The sequence below is a fragment of the Sceloporus occidentalis genome, unplaced genomic scaffold, assembly GCF_023333645.1.
Source record: "Sceloporus occidentalis isolate IW3139 unplaced genomic scaffold, rSceOcc1.0.p SCAF_37, whole genome shotgun sequence".
NCBI classification, from domain to species: Eukaryota; Metazoa; Chordata; class Lepidosauria; order Squamata; family Phrynosomatidae; genus Sceloporus; species Sceloporus occidentalis.
In genome coordinates, this window is record NW_028317017.1 from 4,959,174 (window position 1) to 4,977,075 (window position 17,902).

The 17,902-nt window shown below is 39.7% G+C and overlaps 1 protein-coding gene across 1 annotated transcript in view; it reads right to left on the minus strand.

The window, feature by feature from the left end:
* Positions 1-1,811: 1,811 nt before the first annotated feature.
* The window catches only part of LOC149297762 (tight junction protein 1-like), a 147,017-nt gene continuing 130,926 nt past the window's right edge, over positions 1,812-17,902 (minus strand). Inside the window, exons 13-30 of the mRNA XM_089488349.1 lie at positions 17,505-17,613; positions 16,951-17,170; positions 16,301-16,485; positions 15,561-15,656; positions 15,177-15,259; positions 14,473-14,683; positions 14,029-14,129; positions 13,216-13,560; positions 12,251-12,499; positions 10,871-11,737; positions 10,597-10,691; positions 9,976-10,200; positions 7,140-7,190; positions 6,341-6,492; positions 5,780-6,248; positions 4,975-5,192; positions 3,623-3,766; positions 1,812-1,906 (exon numbers count right to left, since the gene is read on the minus strand). Coding sequence (XP_089344475.1) covers positions 1,812-1,906; positions 3,623-3,766; positions 4,975-5,192; positions 5,780-6,248; positions 6,341-6,492; positions 7,140-7,190; positions 9,976-10,200; positions 10,597-10,691; positions 10,871-11,737; positions 12,251-12,499; positions 13,216-13,560; positions 14,029-14,129; positions 14,473-14,683; positions 15,177-15,259; positions 15,561-15,656; positions 16,301-16,485; positions 16,951-17,170; positions 17,505-17,613 — 3,915 coding nt within the window. The remainder of the gene's footprint in view (positions 1,907-3,622; positions 3,767-4,974; positions 5,193-5,779; positions 6,249-6,340; positions 6,493-7,139; positions 7,191-9,975; positions 10,201-10,596; positions 10,692-10,870; positions 11,738-12,250; positions 12,500-13,215; positions 13,561-14,028; positions 14,130-14,472; positions 14,684-15,176; positions 15,260-15,560; positions 15,657-16,300; positions 16,486-16,950; positions 17,171-17,504; positions 17,614-17,902) is intronic.

Below are 17,902 nucleotides of genomic sequence, written 5' to 3' on the forward strand. Positions count from 1 at the left end.
TATACACACTTGTGATTTTAATGTATATCTATAACACAGGTTCATACTTTAATACAGTTGTGTTGATGGACATGTGACTGCACCCATTTTCTTTTAAAAATGCAACATAACCGGTCTTTTTCTTCCCCCCAACCAACAAACATAAAATCACACAAAGTCCTTAGGAAGATTTATTTTTTTTATTTTAAAACCAGTTTTATTTTGTATACTTAGAAATGTGTAATTTATAACTGCAAATGAAAAATTAAAAAAAAAAAAAATTAAATCAGCCACACGTGAAGAACTTATAACTGATTAAGAGAATGCAGTGCTGTATCTTCTAAAGAGACCGTGCGGATGTGCCATAATAAATCGTCTATTAGTAAAAAAATACATTTTAGGGCACATAGTACAGCATCCTTATCACAAATTGCAGCAGGGATACTTTTAAGATATTAATCAAACTAGAGAATTCTGAGGAGTTATGCTCAGCACTTATAAAGATAGCAATTTTTGTGCATTTCGCTTCAAAATGTTCTCATGGCGAGTACTGTAGAAATGCTGCTTTATTGCTGCAGATGTTACAAAGTTCAAGGCTCAAAAAAGGTATGAGTACAAAGGTATCCTTAAGAAACGTTCAATTTTCTTTTTTTTATACAAAAAGTAAAGCTTAAAAAAGTTAAATTTACAAACAAAAAAAAACAAAGGAAAAACCCCAAAAAAAGAGAAAGTGGTATGCACGCAGTTTATGTACAGGCATTGTAACATCTTTGAGAATTTTTCAAATGCATAGCAGAAAACAAACTCTTTCCTTCGTCTCTCCTGGATCGCAGAAGAGAGGAGTATCCAATCTCACTCGTGCTCACTTCAAATATAAGTTCACAATAAATTTTTTTTTCTCTCCTTAAAAGTTTTTGTCATTATACATTATCCTAGAAAAAAATAAAAGCGCAGAAAGCCATACGAACTTCATAATAGAGAGAGAGAAAGAACAAGGAGGATAATGAGGACTATCCTAACATGAGGGTAAGGCATCCCTGCTGGTTAAATGCATGTAGTAATAGGTTATATCACAGATCCACAGAAGCACCTGAACCACGGTCAACCATATTGCTGCCAAACCAAACCATCGACACAGACCTCGTGGTACGTGGTCAGCAAAACGGCAGGGTGTATTTTAAATTTTACAGTCGCGGAAGATTTTCATAATGTATATTTTCAAGCTATTTTGGCAACATTCAGCTCTGTGCTGCTGGACTCTTATACCACAGCGTTAGCACTGTGTCAGAGTCACGTAGCAGAGAGATGAACTGTGCTTTGGGATCCCACCAACAGTTAAACGTTTTCGAACTTTTATACTTGTTTTAGGTTTATTTTCTTACGGTGGGAAAAAAAAAAAAATAAAAAAAAAATAAAAAGTGCTAGCCTTCATCAAATTCCAACATTACCAAGAAAATATATATTTAAAAAAAAAAATTAAAAAAAAAAAAAATGACTGGTGTCAGGCAACAGTTGGAAAATAGGAATCATGTTAATTGCTGTTTTGTAGTGTTTGAGCATTGGTCCTTTGGAGACAAACTTATGCAACGTAAAAAGGCATTAATCATAAAAGACAAGGAAGTCGTTATAACCGGTACGACCTTCACATGCCTGTAGGGAGGCCGGTATTCTGACCATGGCTTTTAAGTCTACTCCGTAAAATCTAAGTTCAGGCAAAATTACTAACACTATTGAGTCCCATCGTTGCGTAAAAAACAGTTAATACTCAATGTGTGTAATGATAAATAGGTCCAATCAGACTTCACATTATCCCTGTTGACGGCAACCGAGGCTTAAAAGTGGTCTATCAAAACAGACACGCAATTTGCTCCGACGAGATAGTTGGGATCACCTGGAAGGGACTTATTCTGCCAGTGTTTTGGATCACCTGTAAATATATTAAAGATAATGGGTTAAACTCTGATCACGATAACTTTTGAAACACCCGGTAACACAATTACACATGCAGCTGAATTCTTCACGCTTCATTAAAGCTCACCCTCTAGATTGTAAGCTTACGTGCAGAGCCAGCTTTACATTTTTGTCATACCCTGTGAATGCATCCAATGTGAGACGCACTGCGTAAATGTTTATCGCTATACAATAAAAGATGATAAATAATGGAGTTATGGAAGAGGACAGTCCGGTACAAACCCCAACACTGCACTCTAGAGGACATACTTGGAAGTTAAACATAAGAAACCTCACACATGCATGTGCATCAGCATTTGTGTTTTTTTCCTGGATTACACAGTTTTCATCTCTCGCTGCAGGGAAAAACATTAATTTAAATACCTAAATGAAGGGTTCTGTAATATAACAATACACACATTAATTCTGAACGGCAAAACAAACCTGTTAGCCACAAGCATGCAGATGATGTGGTCCACCTCCGGTAGGTATGCCATTTTATAGAAACATTGTCCTAGTTACATACAGGTTATGTTTTTAATATATATATATATATATATATATATATATATATATATATATATATATATATAATGTTCAAGTTATATTTTTAAGTTTGGACCCGTCGGCACCATAAAGAACAAACACAGGCTATGCGCAGGACTCGGTATGTAGCCACATTTGTTAGCTTGGCTCTGACATCAGTAACAGATGGCATAGTGATAACAGCAAAGGCCTTCCTGGTAAGACGACCCAACTGCCTGTAAAGCGCAATGGGGAAATGTTGCCATCGCTTGAGGATAGGCACACTGTATGGGGGAACTGAAGAGATGGAATTATATCCAAGGATGTATCCATAATTAGCCTTGCGAAGCAAACATTTCTGAAGAGGATCTAGATTGTAAAGTTTTGGTGCAATGGTTTCCTTTGTGAATGCACCACTTTGCACCAGAATGTATCTTTAAACATAAACCCCCAATGTGACATCTGCACACATGCGTCACTTATAGCCAAATAAACCACAAAGCCCAAGACGTGGGATCTAGCACTAATAACTAGTCAGTAATAAATACAATATCAGTATCAGAAATCATATTTAGTATTACTAGGCAATATAGGTGCTATGTATGACAGGCTCACTGGCCATATAGAGCAGATGAGCTATTTACAAACTTTTAGGTAATTTAGAAAAGCTATCCAAGAACAATGCTGTTTGTAGGCAGAACAAAATATAAACTTTTTTCCTGCCTTTTACTATATAAATCCAGGTCCGTCGCCACCACCTGATTCCACTTCGTGTTCATCTTTTCTCATATATGAAATAAAGCATGCCTCTTTCCCCTAATTCTGTTAATAGCAAAGTGCTTCTGCGTCCAAAGGTCACAATTAGGCTGCTCCTTCTATACTTTACCATCCAAAAGAACGTGGGCCTATAAAGTAATTCACATAGTCTTAACGGACACCGATTGCAGTTTATCCTAGTTTGTTAAACCTCCATAAACTATTACTATTCTAGATTTTATTAACTCGCCTGTATGTGAAGTCTACAGGTAACGAGTATTACCGAATGCCAGAGTAAGCCATACAAGCGTGGAAACATTGAAAATGAGAAGTGCGCATTGATTTGCCCAAAGCAGCTGAGTGACAGAATCCAAACGACCCAATAGGACAGAGTGGGGGGAAAAAAGCATACCCGACGAGGTGTCGGATGATTTTAGAGCAAAAGACCAACCATCAGGAGTCATAGACGCACAGTGTGGTAGGCGCAGCTCCACCGGCTTCAGGAATTTTAATCCATGGGGTCCGCACATAACCAAGGGACTGAGCAGCGTCTCCCCTGCAAGAGAACATTTATAAAGCAAACTTCACAGCGGTGTACAATACCACATTTAAAATAAACAAATTTACTATATCCCTATTTAAATACAGAGAATATAGAGAATTTTTCTCATCTTTCATATATTACAGGTTCTACTGAACAGGCTAGTAAAGTAAACAGATAAAGTACCGTATTTGCTCGATTATAAGACGAGGTTTTTTTTCAGAGCAAATGCTCTGAAAAATACCCCTCGTCTTCTAATCGGGGTCGTCTTATAATCAGACCTCAAATAGAGGTCTGATTATGAGACTAAGATCCAGATCCCCCGCACCGCTGCAGGGGACCTGGATCCTCCTGCCCCCCCCCCCCCCACAAACACTTACCGGTGCTTCCTGCTGTATTGCCGGGGCAGCGGGTTGACGTCGCTGCAGCCGGAAGGAGGTGTGGCTAGCAGCGGGGGTTGTCTGCGTCCGTCGCGGATACCTTCCCCGACTGTCAGAGATCAGAGTTCCCCGCACCGGTGTGGGGAACTCTGATCTCTGACAGTCGGGGAAGGTATGCGCGACGGACGCAGACAAACCCCCGCTGCCAACTCCACCTCCTTCCGGCTGCAGCAGACGTCAACCCGCTGCCCCGGCAATACAGCAGGAAATTGGAAGCACCGGTACGTGCGTGTGCATTAAATGGGGGCATAGGGCATTTGTGGAATGCCTTATACCCCTATATGCCACTCTGGCACTTAGGGGGTTAAAAGGCATATTATGGGGCAGAGTGGCATATAGGGAGTTAAAAGGCATTGTATAGAGCACTCTGCCTCCTGAAATGCCACTCTCCTCCAGAAATGCCTTATACCCCTATATCCCATTCTGGCATTTAGGGGGTTAAAATGCATATTATGGGGCAGAATGGCATATAGGGGTATAAGGCATTTCTGGAGGCAGAGTGCTCTATACAATGCCTTTTAACTCCCTTAATGCCACTCTGGCTCCTGAAATGCCTTATACCTCCCTATATGCCACTCTGCCCCATAATATGCATTTTAACCCCCTAAATGCCAGAATGGGATATAGGGGTATAAGGCATTTCTGGAGGAGAGTGGCACATAGGGGGTCACATGTAAATGACATCACTTCGGCATAAGTTGCCGTGGAAGTAGGCGAAGCCGCCAGTTCTGGGGTAACTCAGCAGAAAAGATTCTCAATATTTCACCCAGTTCTACGCCTTACCTTTTTCTTTATCTAGGGGTGGTAAAATGCTGTTGTCTCTGCAAACTTTGAAGTAAATTTCCTGCTCTATTCCTTCAGGAATTGCTCCTTGTGGTATTATGATGCTAACGCCCGTCTCTATTGAGCTCAGTACACCACCATTACTGTTAAAAATGCCTCTAGCTGTTGCCACAACCGTGTGCACATCATCTTCATCATCATCCTCCAGTGCTGAAGGGCTGTAATAAAAGTAAAGCAACACATTCCACAATCAAAAGTAGTTAAGCGGGACCTGAGCTATCACAGCGCAATGATTACTCTGCCTTGATGTTAAACTATTAAGCTCAGAGGGGACCTCGCAAGCCCACCATCCTTGCCAGGAACGGCACTGTCCTCAATTCCTGTTGTGTCTGTATGTGCAAATGTATATGTGCTTAAATTCTACAGTGCTGCGTAATACATTGGTGCTTAATATAGCATAACTGTGTTCTAATTCTTAGTACTTACTGGAAAAGCTAACTAGGAACTTGGCCAAACTGCACTGTTTTCTAACGTAACTTACAACTCCCTGAATAGTGAACTTTCAAGGAGAGTTAGGCAGCTGAAACGTAGGCCATTTGTAAAGCTTCCTGAAGAGTTTAGATCATATTGTATGGAACCAACTTTAATGGCGGCAGGTTCAGCCAAACCGAACTACTGACAGGGCTGCTGAGGGACAGATTTCAAAGTTTATAAAACATAGTGCTTATTGAATAGTCTCTTTTGAGGTTTTATTTTAAACAGCATTAGGAATTCTTTTCTACACTAAAATATCACATAACCTTACCTGACTGGAATCGCTTTAGGCACTGCATTAACATTATTTGGTTGAAATTTAGGCTTGCTCTCCGCTGGTTTGGATGAGACGTCCAGCTCCGGTGGCATTACGGCATTACTCGATTTTAAAATAGGCTGGGGAGAATTCTGAGGCTTGGTGGGCAGCTCGGGTTTTGCTTGTGCTTCATTTGGCAGAAGATTGTGGTTGAATTTGGGGCTTTCAAACTTGCGTTCAAAGGGCCTGGCTGTACTCGTGTAAGGCTTTGGAGTAAAGCGATTGTAGGATGGTGTAACCGTTTTCGTCGTCTGTTCTGTGCCATTAATGGGGCTTTTGTCTGGAAAGCTTTTCTGGGGAAAGTAATTTGACTGCACGGTGTCCTCCCGATTAGAAGGTCTGAAAAGCGTTGGCTTGGCCTGCGCTGGTGGTGGTTCTGGTTTGGTCAAGGTGGAACTTGGAATGTCCACCAACACAGAGTTTACTGTAAAACAGACACAAAAATATAAATTGTAAATGGCATTTAATGACACTAATGCCTTGAAAGAGAAGTAAATCAAAGACCACCATACGTACTTTCTGGAAGTGTGTGTTTTAAATGTGTTGAATGGTTCACAAGCACTGGAGACTGCTGGCTATACTGTGATGAGGGTGTAACCTGTGGAACCGGATCGTAGCGTTTCTCACCAACCGTTCTGTCAAGAGGCTCGGGATCTGCAGGTTTTCCCCTGTAAAATTTTGAGTGAAACAGTTACTTCCAAAGGTATACTTAGCGTTGCATGAATTATATAAAAGTTTGGGATAGTGCACAGGGCTTACATTCAACTACAGGGACAGCAAACTCTATACAAGAGAGTTCTAAGACAACACATGGCTGAGATGATAATGTAACACTGAAAACTGGACACAGACGGTAGATGACTTGTGTATTGTACACTGCAAATGTATGAATTCAGCCTCATTTAAGCAGCAAAACAAGAGTCAGCAATATCTGCTCATTTATAAATGGCTTACTCAGGTTGACTATGATAAACATCTACACATTCCCAATTTTATTATTTTTAACGAGGTCTATTTACTTTTGAACGCTGGACACAAGAAAATGTTTCAGGAAAAGCACCCAAAGTAGGAATAGCAAGCTTTATGTGCACAGAGTTATAAAGTCACAAACGGACAATCACTAAAAAGGAATCATTTAAAAAAAAATTGTATGTTAGAATGTTTGAATTGTTTTTCTTCAATTAAAGGGGAAATAAAAAAAAAAAAAAAAAAAATACGATTTTTTTCCCTTATGTCCTGGGTGCACATAACGCCATAATGAATCTATAAAGGAATGATGTCTCAAAATGCAGCCTTATGTTAATGCCAATCTTACCACTTGATGCTCCTTTTCAAGTAGTCATAGCTAGTGTAAGAGCCAAGAAATCTACGTTGTGGCAAAGCAAATGTGACAGAAGAACGAAAGAAAAGGGTCATTCTAACTTAAAGCAATTCATATGTTGCATCTGATCATTACTGTGTAACAAAAGACATCCAACACGGCTTTAATGCACCATCTACTGTTACAGGACTACCAACTAATACAAAACGAACACGTCATTGCAACTCTGGAGAAAACAATGCAGGACAAACCAATATCACAAAGTAGGAAGAAGGTTAAGAAACGTTTGGGTTACATTAGATTGTAAAGTGGGATTGTGACTGATCCCCTGCTCCCCCAAACAAAGATCAACACTGACCATCATTAGACGAAACACAGGAGTGGCAGACATAACTGAGGGCAGAATATGTATGAGCCAAAAGCTAAATTACTTTTTTGGGCTCAGAAACTTATGTGCCTTGGAGCTACAAGATGTTAGGGTAAGAAGCTTTATTAAAGGAACCACACAAATGGTTTTTTTCTGTACAGCTGAAGCTATTTTCCCTTTAACAGACACATCATACAATACTGACTGCAGGATGTTTGGATTTTATCTATATTACACCATTAAAAGAAATACCTCCTGCCGATTCACTTTATGTTGTATTTTTAAGACCCCTATGTTATTTTGGCGATAAAAGTCAGCTAGACATATTTTTGGAAGCCACGGAGGTATGCATCCAGAGAGATGGATGCAAAAAAGGTGAAACACAACATGTCCAAGAGAGAAGATTGTGTCCATCGTCTTAAATTATTTGACTTAGACTTTAAAGGGTCTTAAAAACCAGCCCACTTCAGACATGTTTAACCAAGATTAATGAAAACAGTTTGAGATGCTTAGAGCAGCTTGTATGGGAGTACACGGTATTATTCTGTCTGATCAGTTTATGAATACTTTCATACCACAAACTTGTTCTGTGGTTATGAGGCAATGGATAAGGTCATCATAACATTCTTAAAGTGTTTAGGGTTTCAGGAAAGACATTTTTTTCAAATGCATACTTTAAGCTTTTGTTTAAGGTATTCTTTTAAAAAAAAATTTCACACACACACACTAATATATACATATACACACACACTTATATATCACGTTCTCCTCATTGCTACACAAATTTAAATCAATGGTATTTAATTAGTAATATTTCTATTATTCAGCCTACACTGTGAGCCTAATGTAATCCATGCTCAAGGGAAAGACCTAGACATATCATGTGGCTCTTATCTGGTTGCCTGGATAAACAGGTGAGCTCACAGGGTGAAAACAAGTAAACGTATATGTAGGAGTGTGCCTTTGTCCTAATAAAGACATGATGCCAGGCATGATAAACTATAGGAAGAAGTTTAACAGAAAATGGACCAACTCATACTAGATGAGTGGGCAAAAATGCCCACAGAAACACTCCAAAAATCTTGTGAAAAGCCTTCCCATGGAAGAGAAAGCTGCAAAGGGGGACCAACTACACATTAATGCTTATGTATTTAGCATACAATGTCATAAAGGTCCCTGTGGGTGCAATGGTCAGGTGTCCCAATACTTTTGTCCATATAGTATACATCCGTGTCCTCAACATGGTGTGAACTATTCTAGTGCACATATCACCCAACACGAATTCCCCATATTCAAGTATTTCCTGAAGAACCCTTATGGTGTCTTTCTATTCAGAAAGGTTATTTGCCATCTGGAGTCAAACTGGTCTCAGAGGAGACAACTTAATTCACAGAACAAAGAACATAGAAAAGTAGACACAAATAGCAAAAAGAGGTATAAAAAGCAAGATCATGTTTTATCTTCTTTAAAAAAAGCATAAGAACATTTGAACAAAACAGGACCTTTAAATAATTGAAGTGTGCAGCCCCTAGATAGCACCTTAACCACATGAAGAGGAACCACCTTCCATGTAAGACAATATATCTACTTGCCTTATTATTGCTGCCATAGGATTATTATTTTTTTGCTATAAGCCATGTTCTATCGGTTAGGTGAAAGCCCTCCATTTAGTCCATGCTAACAGAATTTGAGCAGGTGGGAGTTAGAAGACCCCTACCCATTCCCACTAATAACAGTACCAGTCATCTGTGTTAAAGCAGGAGGAAGGTTGACAGCAGAAGAAAACAGATTAGCTATTAAACTCAGGAGCCCGACTTTAGAATAAACCACAACCAGCAGAAAGGTTACAGGATTGCATTGTATATTTATGTAGTAGTCTTTTTTAGAATATCGTACGTGAGCATAAAAGGACAGATTGAGTAACAGTCTAGAAGGGGATCAGAATATACACTGCAGTGTACAAGAGAAACCATTGCAGTGAAAACTAACTTAAAAGCAGCCTAGTTGGACTGTTTTACCGGTCTATATGTAAGGCAGACATATTGGTTTAGTTTAAGGCCAAATATTTAAAAATTATCACAGTTTAAAGCCTCATACTAACTAATCAGAATTCATGTAGCACATATAGCATCTGTAAAATAAACGTAAAGTGCAAAACAGATCAGATTTCCAAGATACCGGTTGGACTGGTTAAATAGTAAACATTTGGTTTGTGTCTAGAAACCTACAGAAAGGAGGCCTATTAGCAAATGGGTAACCAGATACCTGCAGTGAATATGGTCATTAGAAGCCCAAAATGACAAAATCTCAGGAAAGCTCATATCTTTCACAAAAGATTAGGCAAGAACCGAGTCACAGAAACACCTTTCACACACGAGGTGTTACTCCTCTTACTGCAAAAGGTCAGGATGTGGGTGCAATGAAGAGGTCACAGAGAGACAAGTGCAGCATGTCAGAACGTACTTGGAGGGGTAGCTGTTAAAGCTAAGTTGGCTCTGAGACTGCACGGGTTTGGCAGGCTCAGGCAGGACGTTTGCCGACAGCGGGGGAGTGGGCTTGTCAAAGCTTCTTCGATCAAAGTAAGAGAGCTGCTTCCTATAGTACTCTTCGTCTTCATCAGGATCGTAGTGATTGGAGCGAATTATATCTTCTGGAGGCTTCACCTGAGGTTTCTGTGGTTCAGGAACTCTGGGGAAAACCAGAACATAAGCTCATTGTAACATCTTTTTAGATACCCAATTAGATACCCTAGTTAGATATAGAATGTTCAATATCAGATGTGCACAACTTCAGCCTCATAAATGGATTTGCTCATAATGTAGGAGAGAAGATACAAATCTCAAAAATAGGTGTACACACCTATACATATTTCTAGCGCAACACAAAAAAATAAATACGGGGAGCGAAACAAAAGTAGTCATGTACGTAAAATTCACACTTGTATTGCATTGTACATACTGATGGGCAGAATTTGTACACTTGGGAACTTCCTAGCTACCCCCTTTCAAAAGGGGGTAACTTTCCATTAGTTGCAACACGGAAACCAATACATTTAACATCATGTTCGACTTTCAACAAATTTACCTATATGCAGGCTTTTCTTGTTCATAATGAGGCAGTGGGGCTGCTTTTGGTGCATTTACTGGAACATTTATGGGTTTAGGTGCAACTTCGGGAGCCTAAAAGGAAAGAAAAAAAAAACAACACAACCTAAAGTCATCATACTAAAGCAATTGTTTTACCTTTTCAACTACATAGTTTGTCATATGTTCAGAACACAATCTCTTTAGGGCTGGAAGAGTTTTTAGGTGTATTATGCCATCTACTTCAAAAAACTGTAAGCCTTAATTCTACGCACCTTTATGGTGGATATGTCATTCATGTCCTTGTTCTTTTCCCCTTGGGTGGCCCTCTTGTTTTCAAACATCTTCACTCTGGTAAGCACAGATTGTGGCTTCATGGCTGGGTCATCCTCATCTTCAGTTGGAGGAGCCGGTAATGGTTTAGTGTTTGATGGCAGAGGCTCTGGTTTCACCTGTGCTGGGGGAGGCATTGTCTCAAGCCTAGGAGAAATATCATACTGCCCGGGTTTAGTGGTAAATGCTTGGGGTGGGGTATGTTCATAGCTCCTTGGCTGTTGATCAAAATACTGTGTTTTCTCAGCAGGCTTTGACGAGGGTACAGGAGGGAAGGATTGGGGCTCTGGTTTGTATCTTATATGCATATCATATTCTGCTGGAGTTGGTTCATCATAAAGTACTTGAGGAGGCTTGTAGTTTTTCGGCGGACGTGGCCGATTGTCATAGGCAGCTGGAGGTGGCTCCTCAAATCGAGGCTGCTGGGGAAAATAGCTATGTTCCAGGTTTTCTTCTGAGTGTTGCCTAACATTGAAGTCCCTGGGATGTTTGCTGTCAAACTGCGGCCTTTGTTGATATGATTGCTTATCATCATAATAACCCCACTGGTCATCATAAGTAGGCACATGATCGTCATAATGTATACGAGGATCGTAATTGTGTGGAAACTGATCTACATAATCTACAGAGGAGTCGTATCTGTAAGAGTGATCATATTCTCTATTCAGTGGCTTGTCTGCATATGCAGGCAGGGAATCAAAACTCAAATTGGTCTCTTTTTCATGCCTTTGATGGCCGAGTACCTGCTGCTTCATCAAATAATTCTGCCTAGGATTTTCCTCCACAGCATATGGCTCTTTTCTGTAAACCTGCGTGAATTAAGTACAGAAGACCATCAACACAATGAAAATAAAGCAACCGCTTTTCCATTTTGTACTCCCATAGCAGCAAAACAGCACTTTGCATGCACTATTCTCGTTGTTGTTTTAAGGTCAATATGAAAAGATATTTCCCCCCCACGCTCGTAATATGGTGCACTAAAGAATACAAAACCCTTTTATATAGAAAAATGTGACTGTTTCCAGTAAACCCAGAACAGTAAGAGGGATAATGAAAAAGGGTACCATGCAACATTTTAAAGCCATGCAAGGAAAAGGAAAACAGCATGCAGGGTAATTTCCAGTGATTTAGATGCAGCATAGTGAACTGCTCCAAATAAACACATCTATATCCCTGTATACCTCTGTTACTGCAGAAACCTGCGCTGCAGGCATCTCCAGTATACCAAAGGTTTTAAGGAGAAGGTGTTAAAGAGAAAAGACTTGTAGATGCAAGTATGACTGAAAGTAGAGGAGACTTGCGCAACGGTGTAGCACCGGTACCTTTGCTGGGTCTATGTGCACTGGTAAAGATGAAGGCTCTTGGTCTCTTAGCATAATTTGAGCTGCCTCAGTATTTGGTGATCGCAAGGGGCCAGCTTGTGCTTGGTAAGAGCTGTAAGGGGCAGGGTTGGGATCCTCCAATCTGACATTATTTAGATTTACACTGGGATTTACAGCAGCAGTTGAAGTAGTATGGTGTGTTTCAGACGGCAGAGAAAGGTAAGGGGCTGCAGGTAAGGCATCTGCTTTCTGTGGAGTGTGTAAAATATTGATTTCACTTTAAATCAACATTATAAAAAGACAAGACAAAATCATACTGAATATAGAAACTGTACATTCACCTTAAAGCAAACCTTCATTAAAAATAAATAAATAAACTCAAACTCCCCTTCATTACTGGCCCTTGGAATCTCGGAAAACGATCACAGGTGTATTTCCTTAAAAAAGGTGACCCTGAAACCCTAGGTGGAACTACATCAATTGTTACCCTATGGCAAAGGTCACAGCCATGTCATTGTAGTCTGTACAGTTAGCAATCCCTGTTCCATAAAACTATGAGGGAACTTTGTACTGTGGCAATTTGCATTTGAAATACACTAAATTAGCAGCTGAGGCACTCGCGTCTCCTTTATGAACATGCTAAAATGAAGTCCCAGTGTTAAAGGAATTGATAGCATGTAACAGTTAAACATAGATGCATGGCTTCCATGTGGTTTCCAGACCTAGGGTACAATAAACAGTTTTTGTTTCCAAACTTTAAAGCTGTGTCTATAGAAAACTAGAGGCACTGTTGGAACGGACTGGTCAAGGTTATCACTAGATGATGCTCAAGGTTCTCATATATAAGGCACATACTTTATTTACTGCAATGCATAAATACAAAGGTTAAGACGGTACATAAAAGATTAACATGGCAAACAGACAAATCTGTTACGTACAACCCACAAATACAAAAATGGGCTTACCTGTTGAGGTGCTACATTTTTATACCCAGGAGAATCAGTTCTATGAAGTGGCTGTGGCTGAGGTGGAAAAGTAGGATAGGTTTGGTTCTCCTGAATTCCTGATGTGTCATCTCTGACAGGTTCAGAGGAGCGAGTGATGGCAGACTCTGGAGGAGTGCCAGCTTCATCATTAAGAGTCTCGTCCAGATCCTGGTCAGTGTATGCCCCACCTTCTGTGTCTGTATCTTCATAGTCAGATGTGTGCCTGCTATCAGTGCTATACATTGAGTATTCACTACCTGGTGCTGACAAGTAGGATAGACGGTCGTCATGCAAATCAAGATCATCATCTGTGCCACCTTCTGCCTGCACCGAATGAAGCCAAGTTATACCACATTAGTACTTCCTAACTAAAGATCAGGAATCTTCTCTGGAAGACTCAGATATCTTTGCAATCCACTACACAAGCAACACTTTGCCGAGAGTCAAACATTTCACAACTGCTTTAGCAAGATAACAGATCTACCAATGAACTGAATTATACATTGTATGAAATTGTGAAACGGGAAAACAGAATGTGTATCACAAAAGGCACTTTCAGGAAGAAAATTTAGCGCTATACACTTTGTTGGAACTGCCTTCAATAAACATATTTAGAAAGTGAGCATCACTTTTACAGTGCATAACATCTAAATCAAAGGCCGGTTGAGCAGGATCATACATACATTTGCAGCTTCTATGTGAATTCCAGGCACTTCATTCTAGTGAGTATGTTGAAAACATTCCCACAAAACACATGCACGGAAATACTAAAAATATTGGAACAATTCTTACTTTGCCCTCTGAGACCCAAACCAGTTGGTTCTGTTGCTGTTGAACAGCCTCCTTCAGTGCTCCATACCAGCCATCATTCATAGAATTTAAATTAATGGTAGCTGTGAAAATAAAGATTCGTGTGGATTTAATACAGACGTTACCAGATTATTATATCTACACATTTAAAAAGGAACCAAGACTATACAACTATGACTTAAAATGCATAAATGCATAGAATTCTCAACGTATTATGTACAATATTATGTGATAATGACCAGACATTTTGTATATGTATGGCAGGCATGCGTATACTTGATAGTCTGCTTATTTCAGGCGGTAAATAATTTATTTTTTTGGAGTGGAGGGCCTTTAGGTTATGCAATTGGTGGTCTATCTTCTACTTACTGGAACACAATTAAAGAGGGCAATATATTTACTTGAAAAGGTTGAACATCTACTTACTTGTGAAAAGATGGTGATTGTTTTTGCGTAGTTTGTGTGAACGTTCATATAATTTTCTGGCACTTTTGCGCGACTCAGGGCACAACCTCGTTCTCATGGTCTTCACACCCTGCTTGGAGTCGGGGTTGAGGAACACAACTATTGGGTACCACTGTGCGTAGTTCAAGCGATCTACCGCATTTGGAGTCACATCAAGAAGAGCATGCTTATCCTGCAGAAAAATAATGTGTAGCAGAGGTAAGAAATGGTACGTTTCTCAGCCTTCTCTTCTGATATACTACAGGGAGGAAGGGAATTCATGCGGGAGTAGCTTATTTTCCTCGTTTCAGTGGAAGCCTTTTCTGCTTTAGTAATGCCTGCAGTATGAAAGGAAAAGCAGTAGGGAAACAGGTACAGTAGAGCAGATTGGCAATCACTGATGCCAGTGTACCTCTGCTCAATGGGCTGGGTACAAGGGAGATCTCCCTAGCTCCCAGAGCTCAGCCTGTATAATACTACAGGACATTTAAAACATTCCTTTTTGTGATTGCCAAGAAAAGAAATAAGATTAAAATAAATGAGAAATGCACTTGAAGTTTTTGATATGCTGGATTTCTTTGTATACAGGGACAATATATAGGCCAAATATAAAATGCTACTGAATCAATATGCATCAATGCAGAAACCATACACTCCCAAAACATGCTGAATAGTAAAACACTCACCCGGTCAATAATCTGCTTGATAGTGTGAAGACGGATGATTCCAGAGCTTCGCTGGTCAGTGCCTGCGTCTCTTGGTTCACTCCCTGACAACAACAACAACATAGAGGATTTAAAAACAAAAAAACAAAAATCAAGAAAATTCAAACCAATCTGCTCAAATACATAGGGACTTTTCATGTAACATGGGCAAACAGCTTATCTGCCACGGCAAGGAGAGGCAATCCAAAGAACATCAGTCTCCTCCCAACAACCCCAGCACAATGTCTTGTCAACTAATGTATTAAAATGTACCTGCTTTAAACACAAAAATCACAATCCGCATAAAAAGCCCATGTATCATTATGACCAAACACAGAATTATCTAGTAAAAAAAAAACAACTTACTTGCAACCTCATAAATATCTGGCTCTTCTCTCGCCAGCTTCTCTCGTGCAACGTCAGCAATAGGACCAAAGATAACCACAGGCCTGAGAAATCCGGCTGGAAGAGATGTGATCCAGAAACCTTTAAATCTTCTGCTCCACTTAGACAAATTAATTGTTAACCAAATACATCCTAGTAGATCTATCTACCTCTGAAGTCACATAAAGATAAGCCTGTGCCTGCTTTTCGCATTGTGATTGGGTTGGTAAAAAGTTGTCAAACGTAAATTATTTCTGGGAGTAGTCAATCAAAAGTACCAAGGATGATGTTTCCATTACTACATTGAGCAGAATAGGCGCTCCGCTGTATGATTAGGAGCTGTAAAGAGCATGGACTATGGGCGTTATACAGAGCGTCCACTGGCACAGTTCATTCCAAGGCATGTCACTCCATTTAATTCTGGCTAAAATGTTCTAAATTGTCAGTCTTGCACCCCCCTGTCAAAGATCCTATGATCCAGCAAATTTTTTTTATTTATTTATTTTTTTTAAGAAATGTTTTAGTATTTTTGATCTAAGAATGACTAATTAGTAAAGCAAATCGATGGTGATTACATCTGTACATTTCTTAGATCATCCAAACATGAGTATAAGCAAATAACTTTGACCCCATAAAATGTTAAGTCGAAGCTATTGTTTAAATCACAAAAGACCGTTTTTACCAGGCATTCCGAAAGGCATAGAATATGAAACTAAGACAACCTTCTCGGAGGACGACTCTTTCATATGCTGGGAACTTTGTCTGGACAGGTTGGGCAGAAAGATCTTCTCGGCTTTTTCTCAGATTTCTCTTGGAACTACGGAGACCACGAAACCTCCAAAAATCTGCACGATCTCCACCGGCGGTTTTAGGGAGAGTGTACTGCACGCTTGCAAGCTGTTCGGCTCTGGTAGAGGCAGAAACGATACATTTGGTGTGTAATGAAGTGGAAAGTAGTAATCTGCGGCTAAAAGCGCATACGGCGATGAAACGGATATGTATTTATGACACCAGCGCCCACAACAATTAACCGTTATACACTATACATTTCTTTTACAATGCTGGACTCTATTTTGCATGGGCGTCTGTGTTTTACTGCATGCAGTTGGTTTATACTGCATGCTTTGGTTATTGGAGTTCGAATAATAAACTGCTGTTTCAGCAACTTCTTGCTCAGTGCTAGCTAGCTTACAATTGAGTGGAGGCAGTCAGGGCTGGACTTTAAGATAGAAGTCTTGTCCTTCAAAACCAATAACTAAATACATGCTCCAGTCTGCATGCAGTTATACAGACATAAATATATATGAAATATACGCACACACTACAGGTGTATACCACATACTATCCAACGACTGTGGGCATTGTACTGCACCTGTTTTTGTTTGGGATAATCCCTCTTTCCACTTCTTTGTGGTTTCTGCCAATTCTGATGGCCAGCCATGATCCCAGCTTCCCATTGTAGAGTGTATCCACCACTCGGAAGATCTCGCCTTTATTAAAACTTAGCCCATAGGGCGATTCTTTCTCATATTCAAAATGCGTCCGGATATAAAAAGAATCTCCAACATCTGATTCAACAATTCGTCGATAAACTGGAAGAATAATTAAGTAACCGTAAATGTCTGTTAAAAAGCAGCCAAGTACACGATGGCATTTTCTCGGGATTATTAAATGGTTTACAAACCAGAACAAAATATTTAACATTATATGAAAGAACTGAAGGTATATCGGTTTAGCTTCCTGGAGCCAACAAACCTATTGCAGTAGCTGATCAATGAATGCAGTTGCATACTTAAAATAAATGGTAACCACAAACACTACATATTTCATAAAAATGAGTCAGATGTTTAGAATATACATTTCCCTGTAAAACGGGTCTGTTTCATAATTACACGTTTACCACAACCCTCAATAGAGAATACTCACCATCCTTCTTTTTCTGGGCAAGAATAGTCACCTCTTCACCTTTGGGTAAGTCAAGTAGGAAAAGAACTGCTTCTTCTCTTATTATGTTAGTGAAGTCCACATTGTTTACCTGCAAGTAGATATTTGTTTATGTGCAGAATTCATGGTTGAAGAAGCAAAGCAGAAGCAAGAGCCCCAGACTATCATCCTAACACCACCAAGTTTGCCTCTGGTAGAGTGTTCTTACTGTGGAATGCTGTGTTAGGTCCTGTTGCATCTGGTAAATTTGGTAAATTGGTTGATTTATTAACTAAAGTGGGGGTTCTCTTTCACTTTAAGGCCAGGTAGGGTTACATAGCTATTTTCCTCCTATACATGAAATCATTTAAAAATGGCATTTTTCATTTACTCGCATTAGC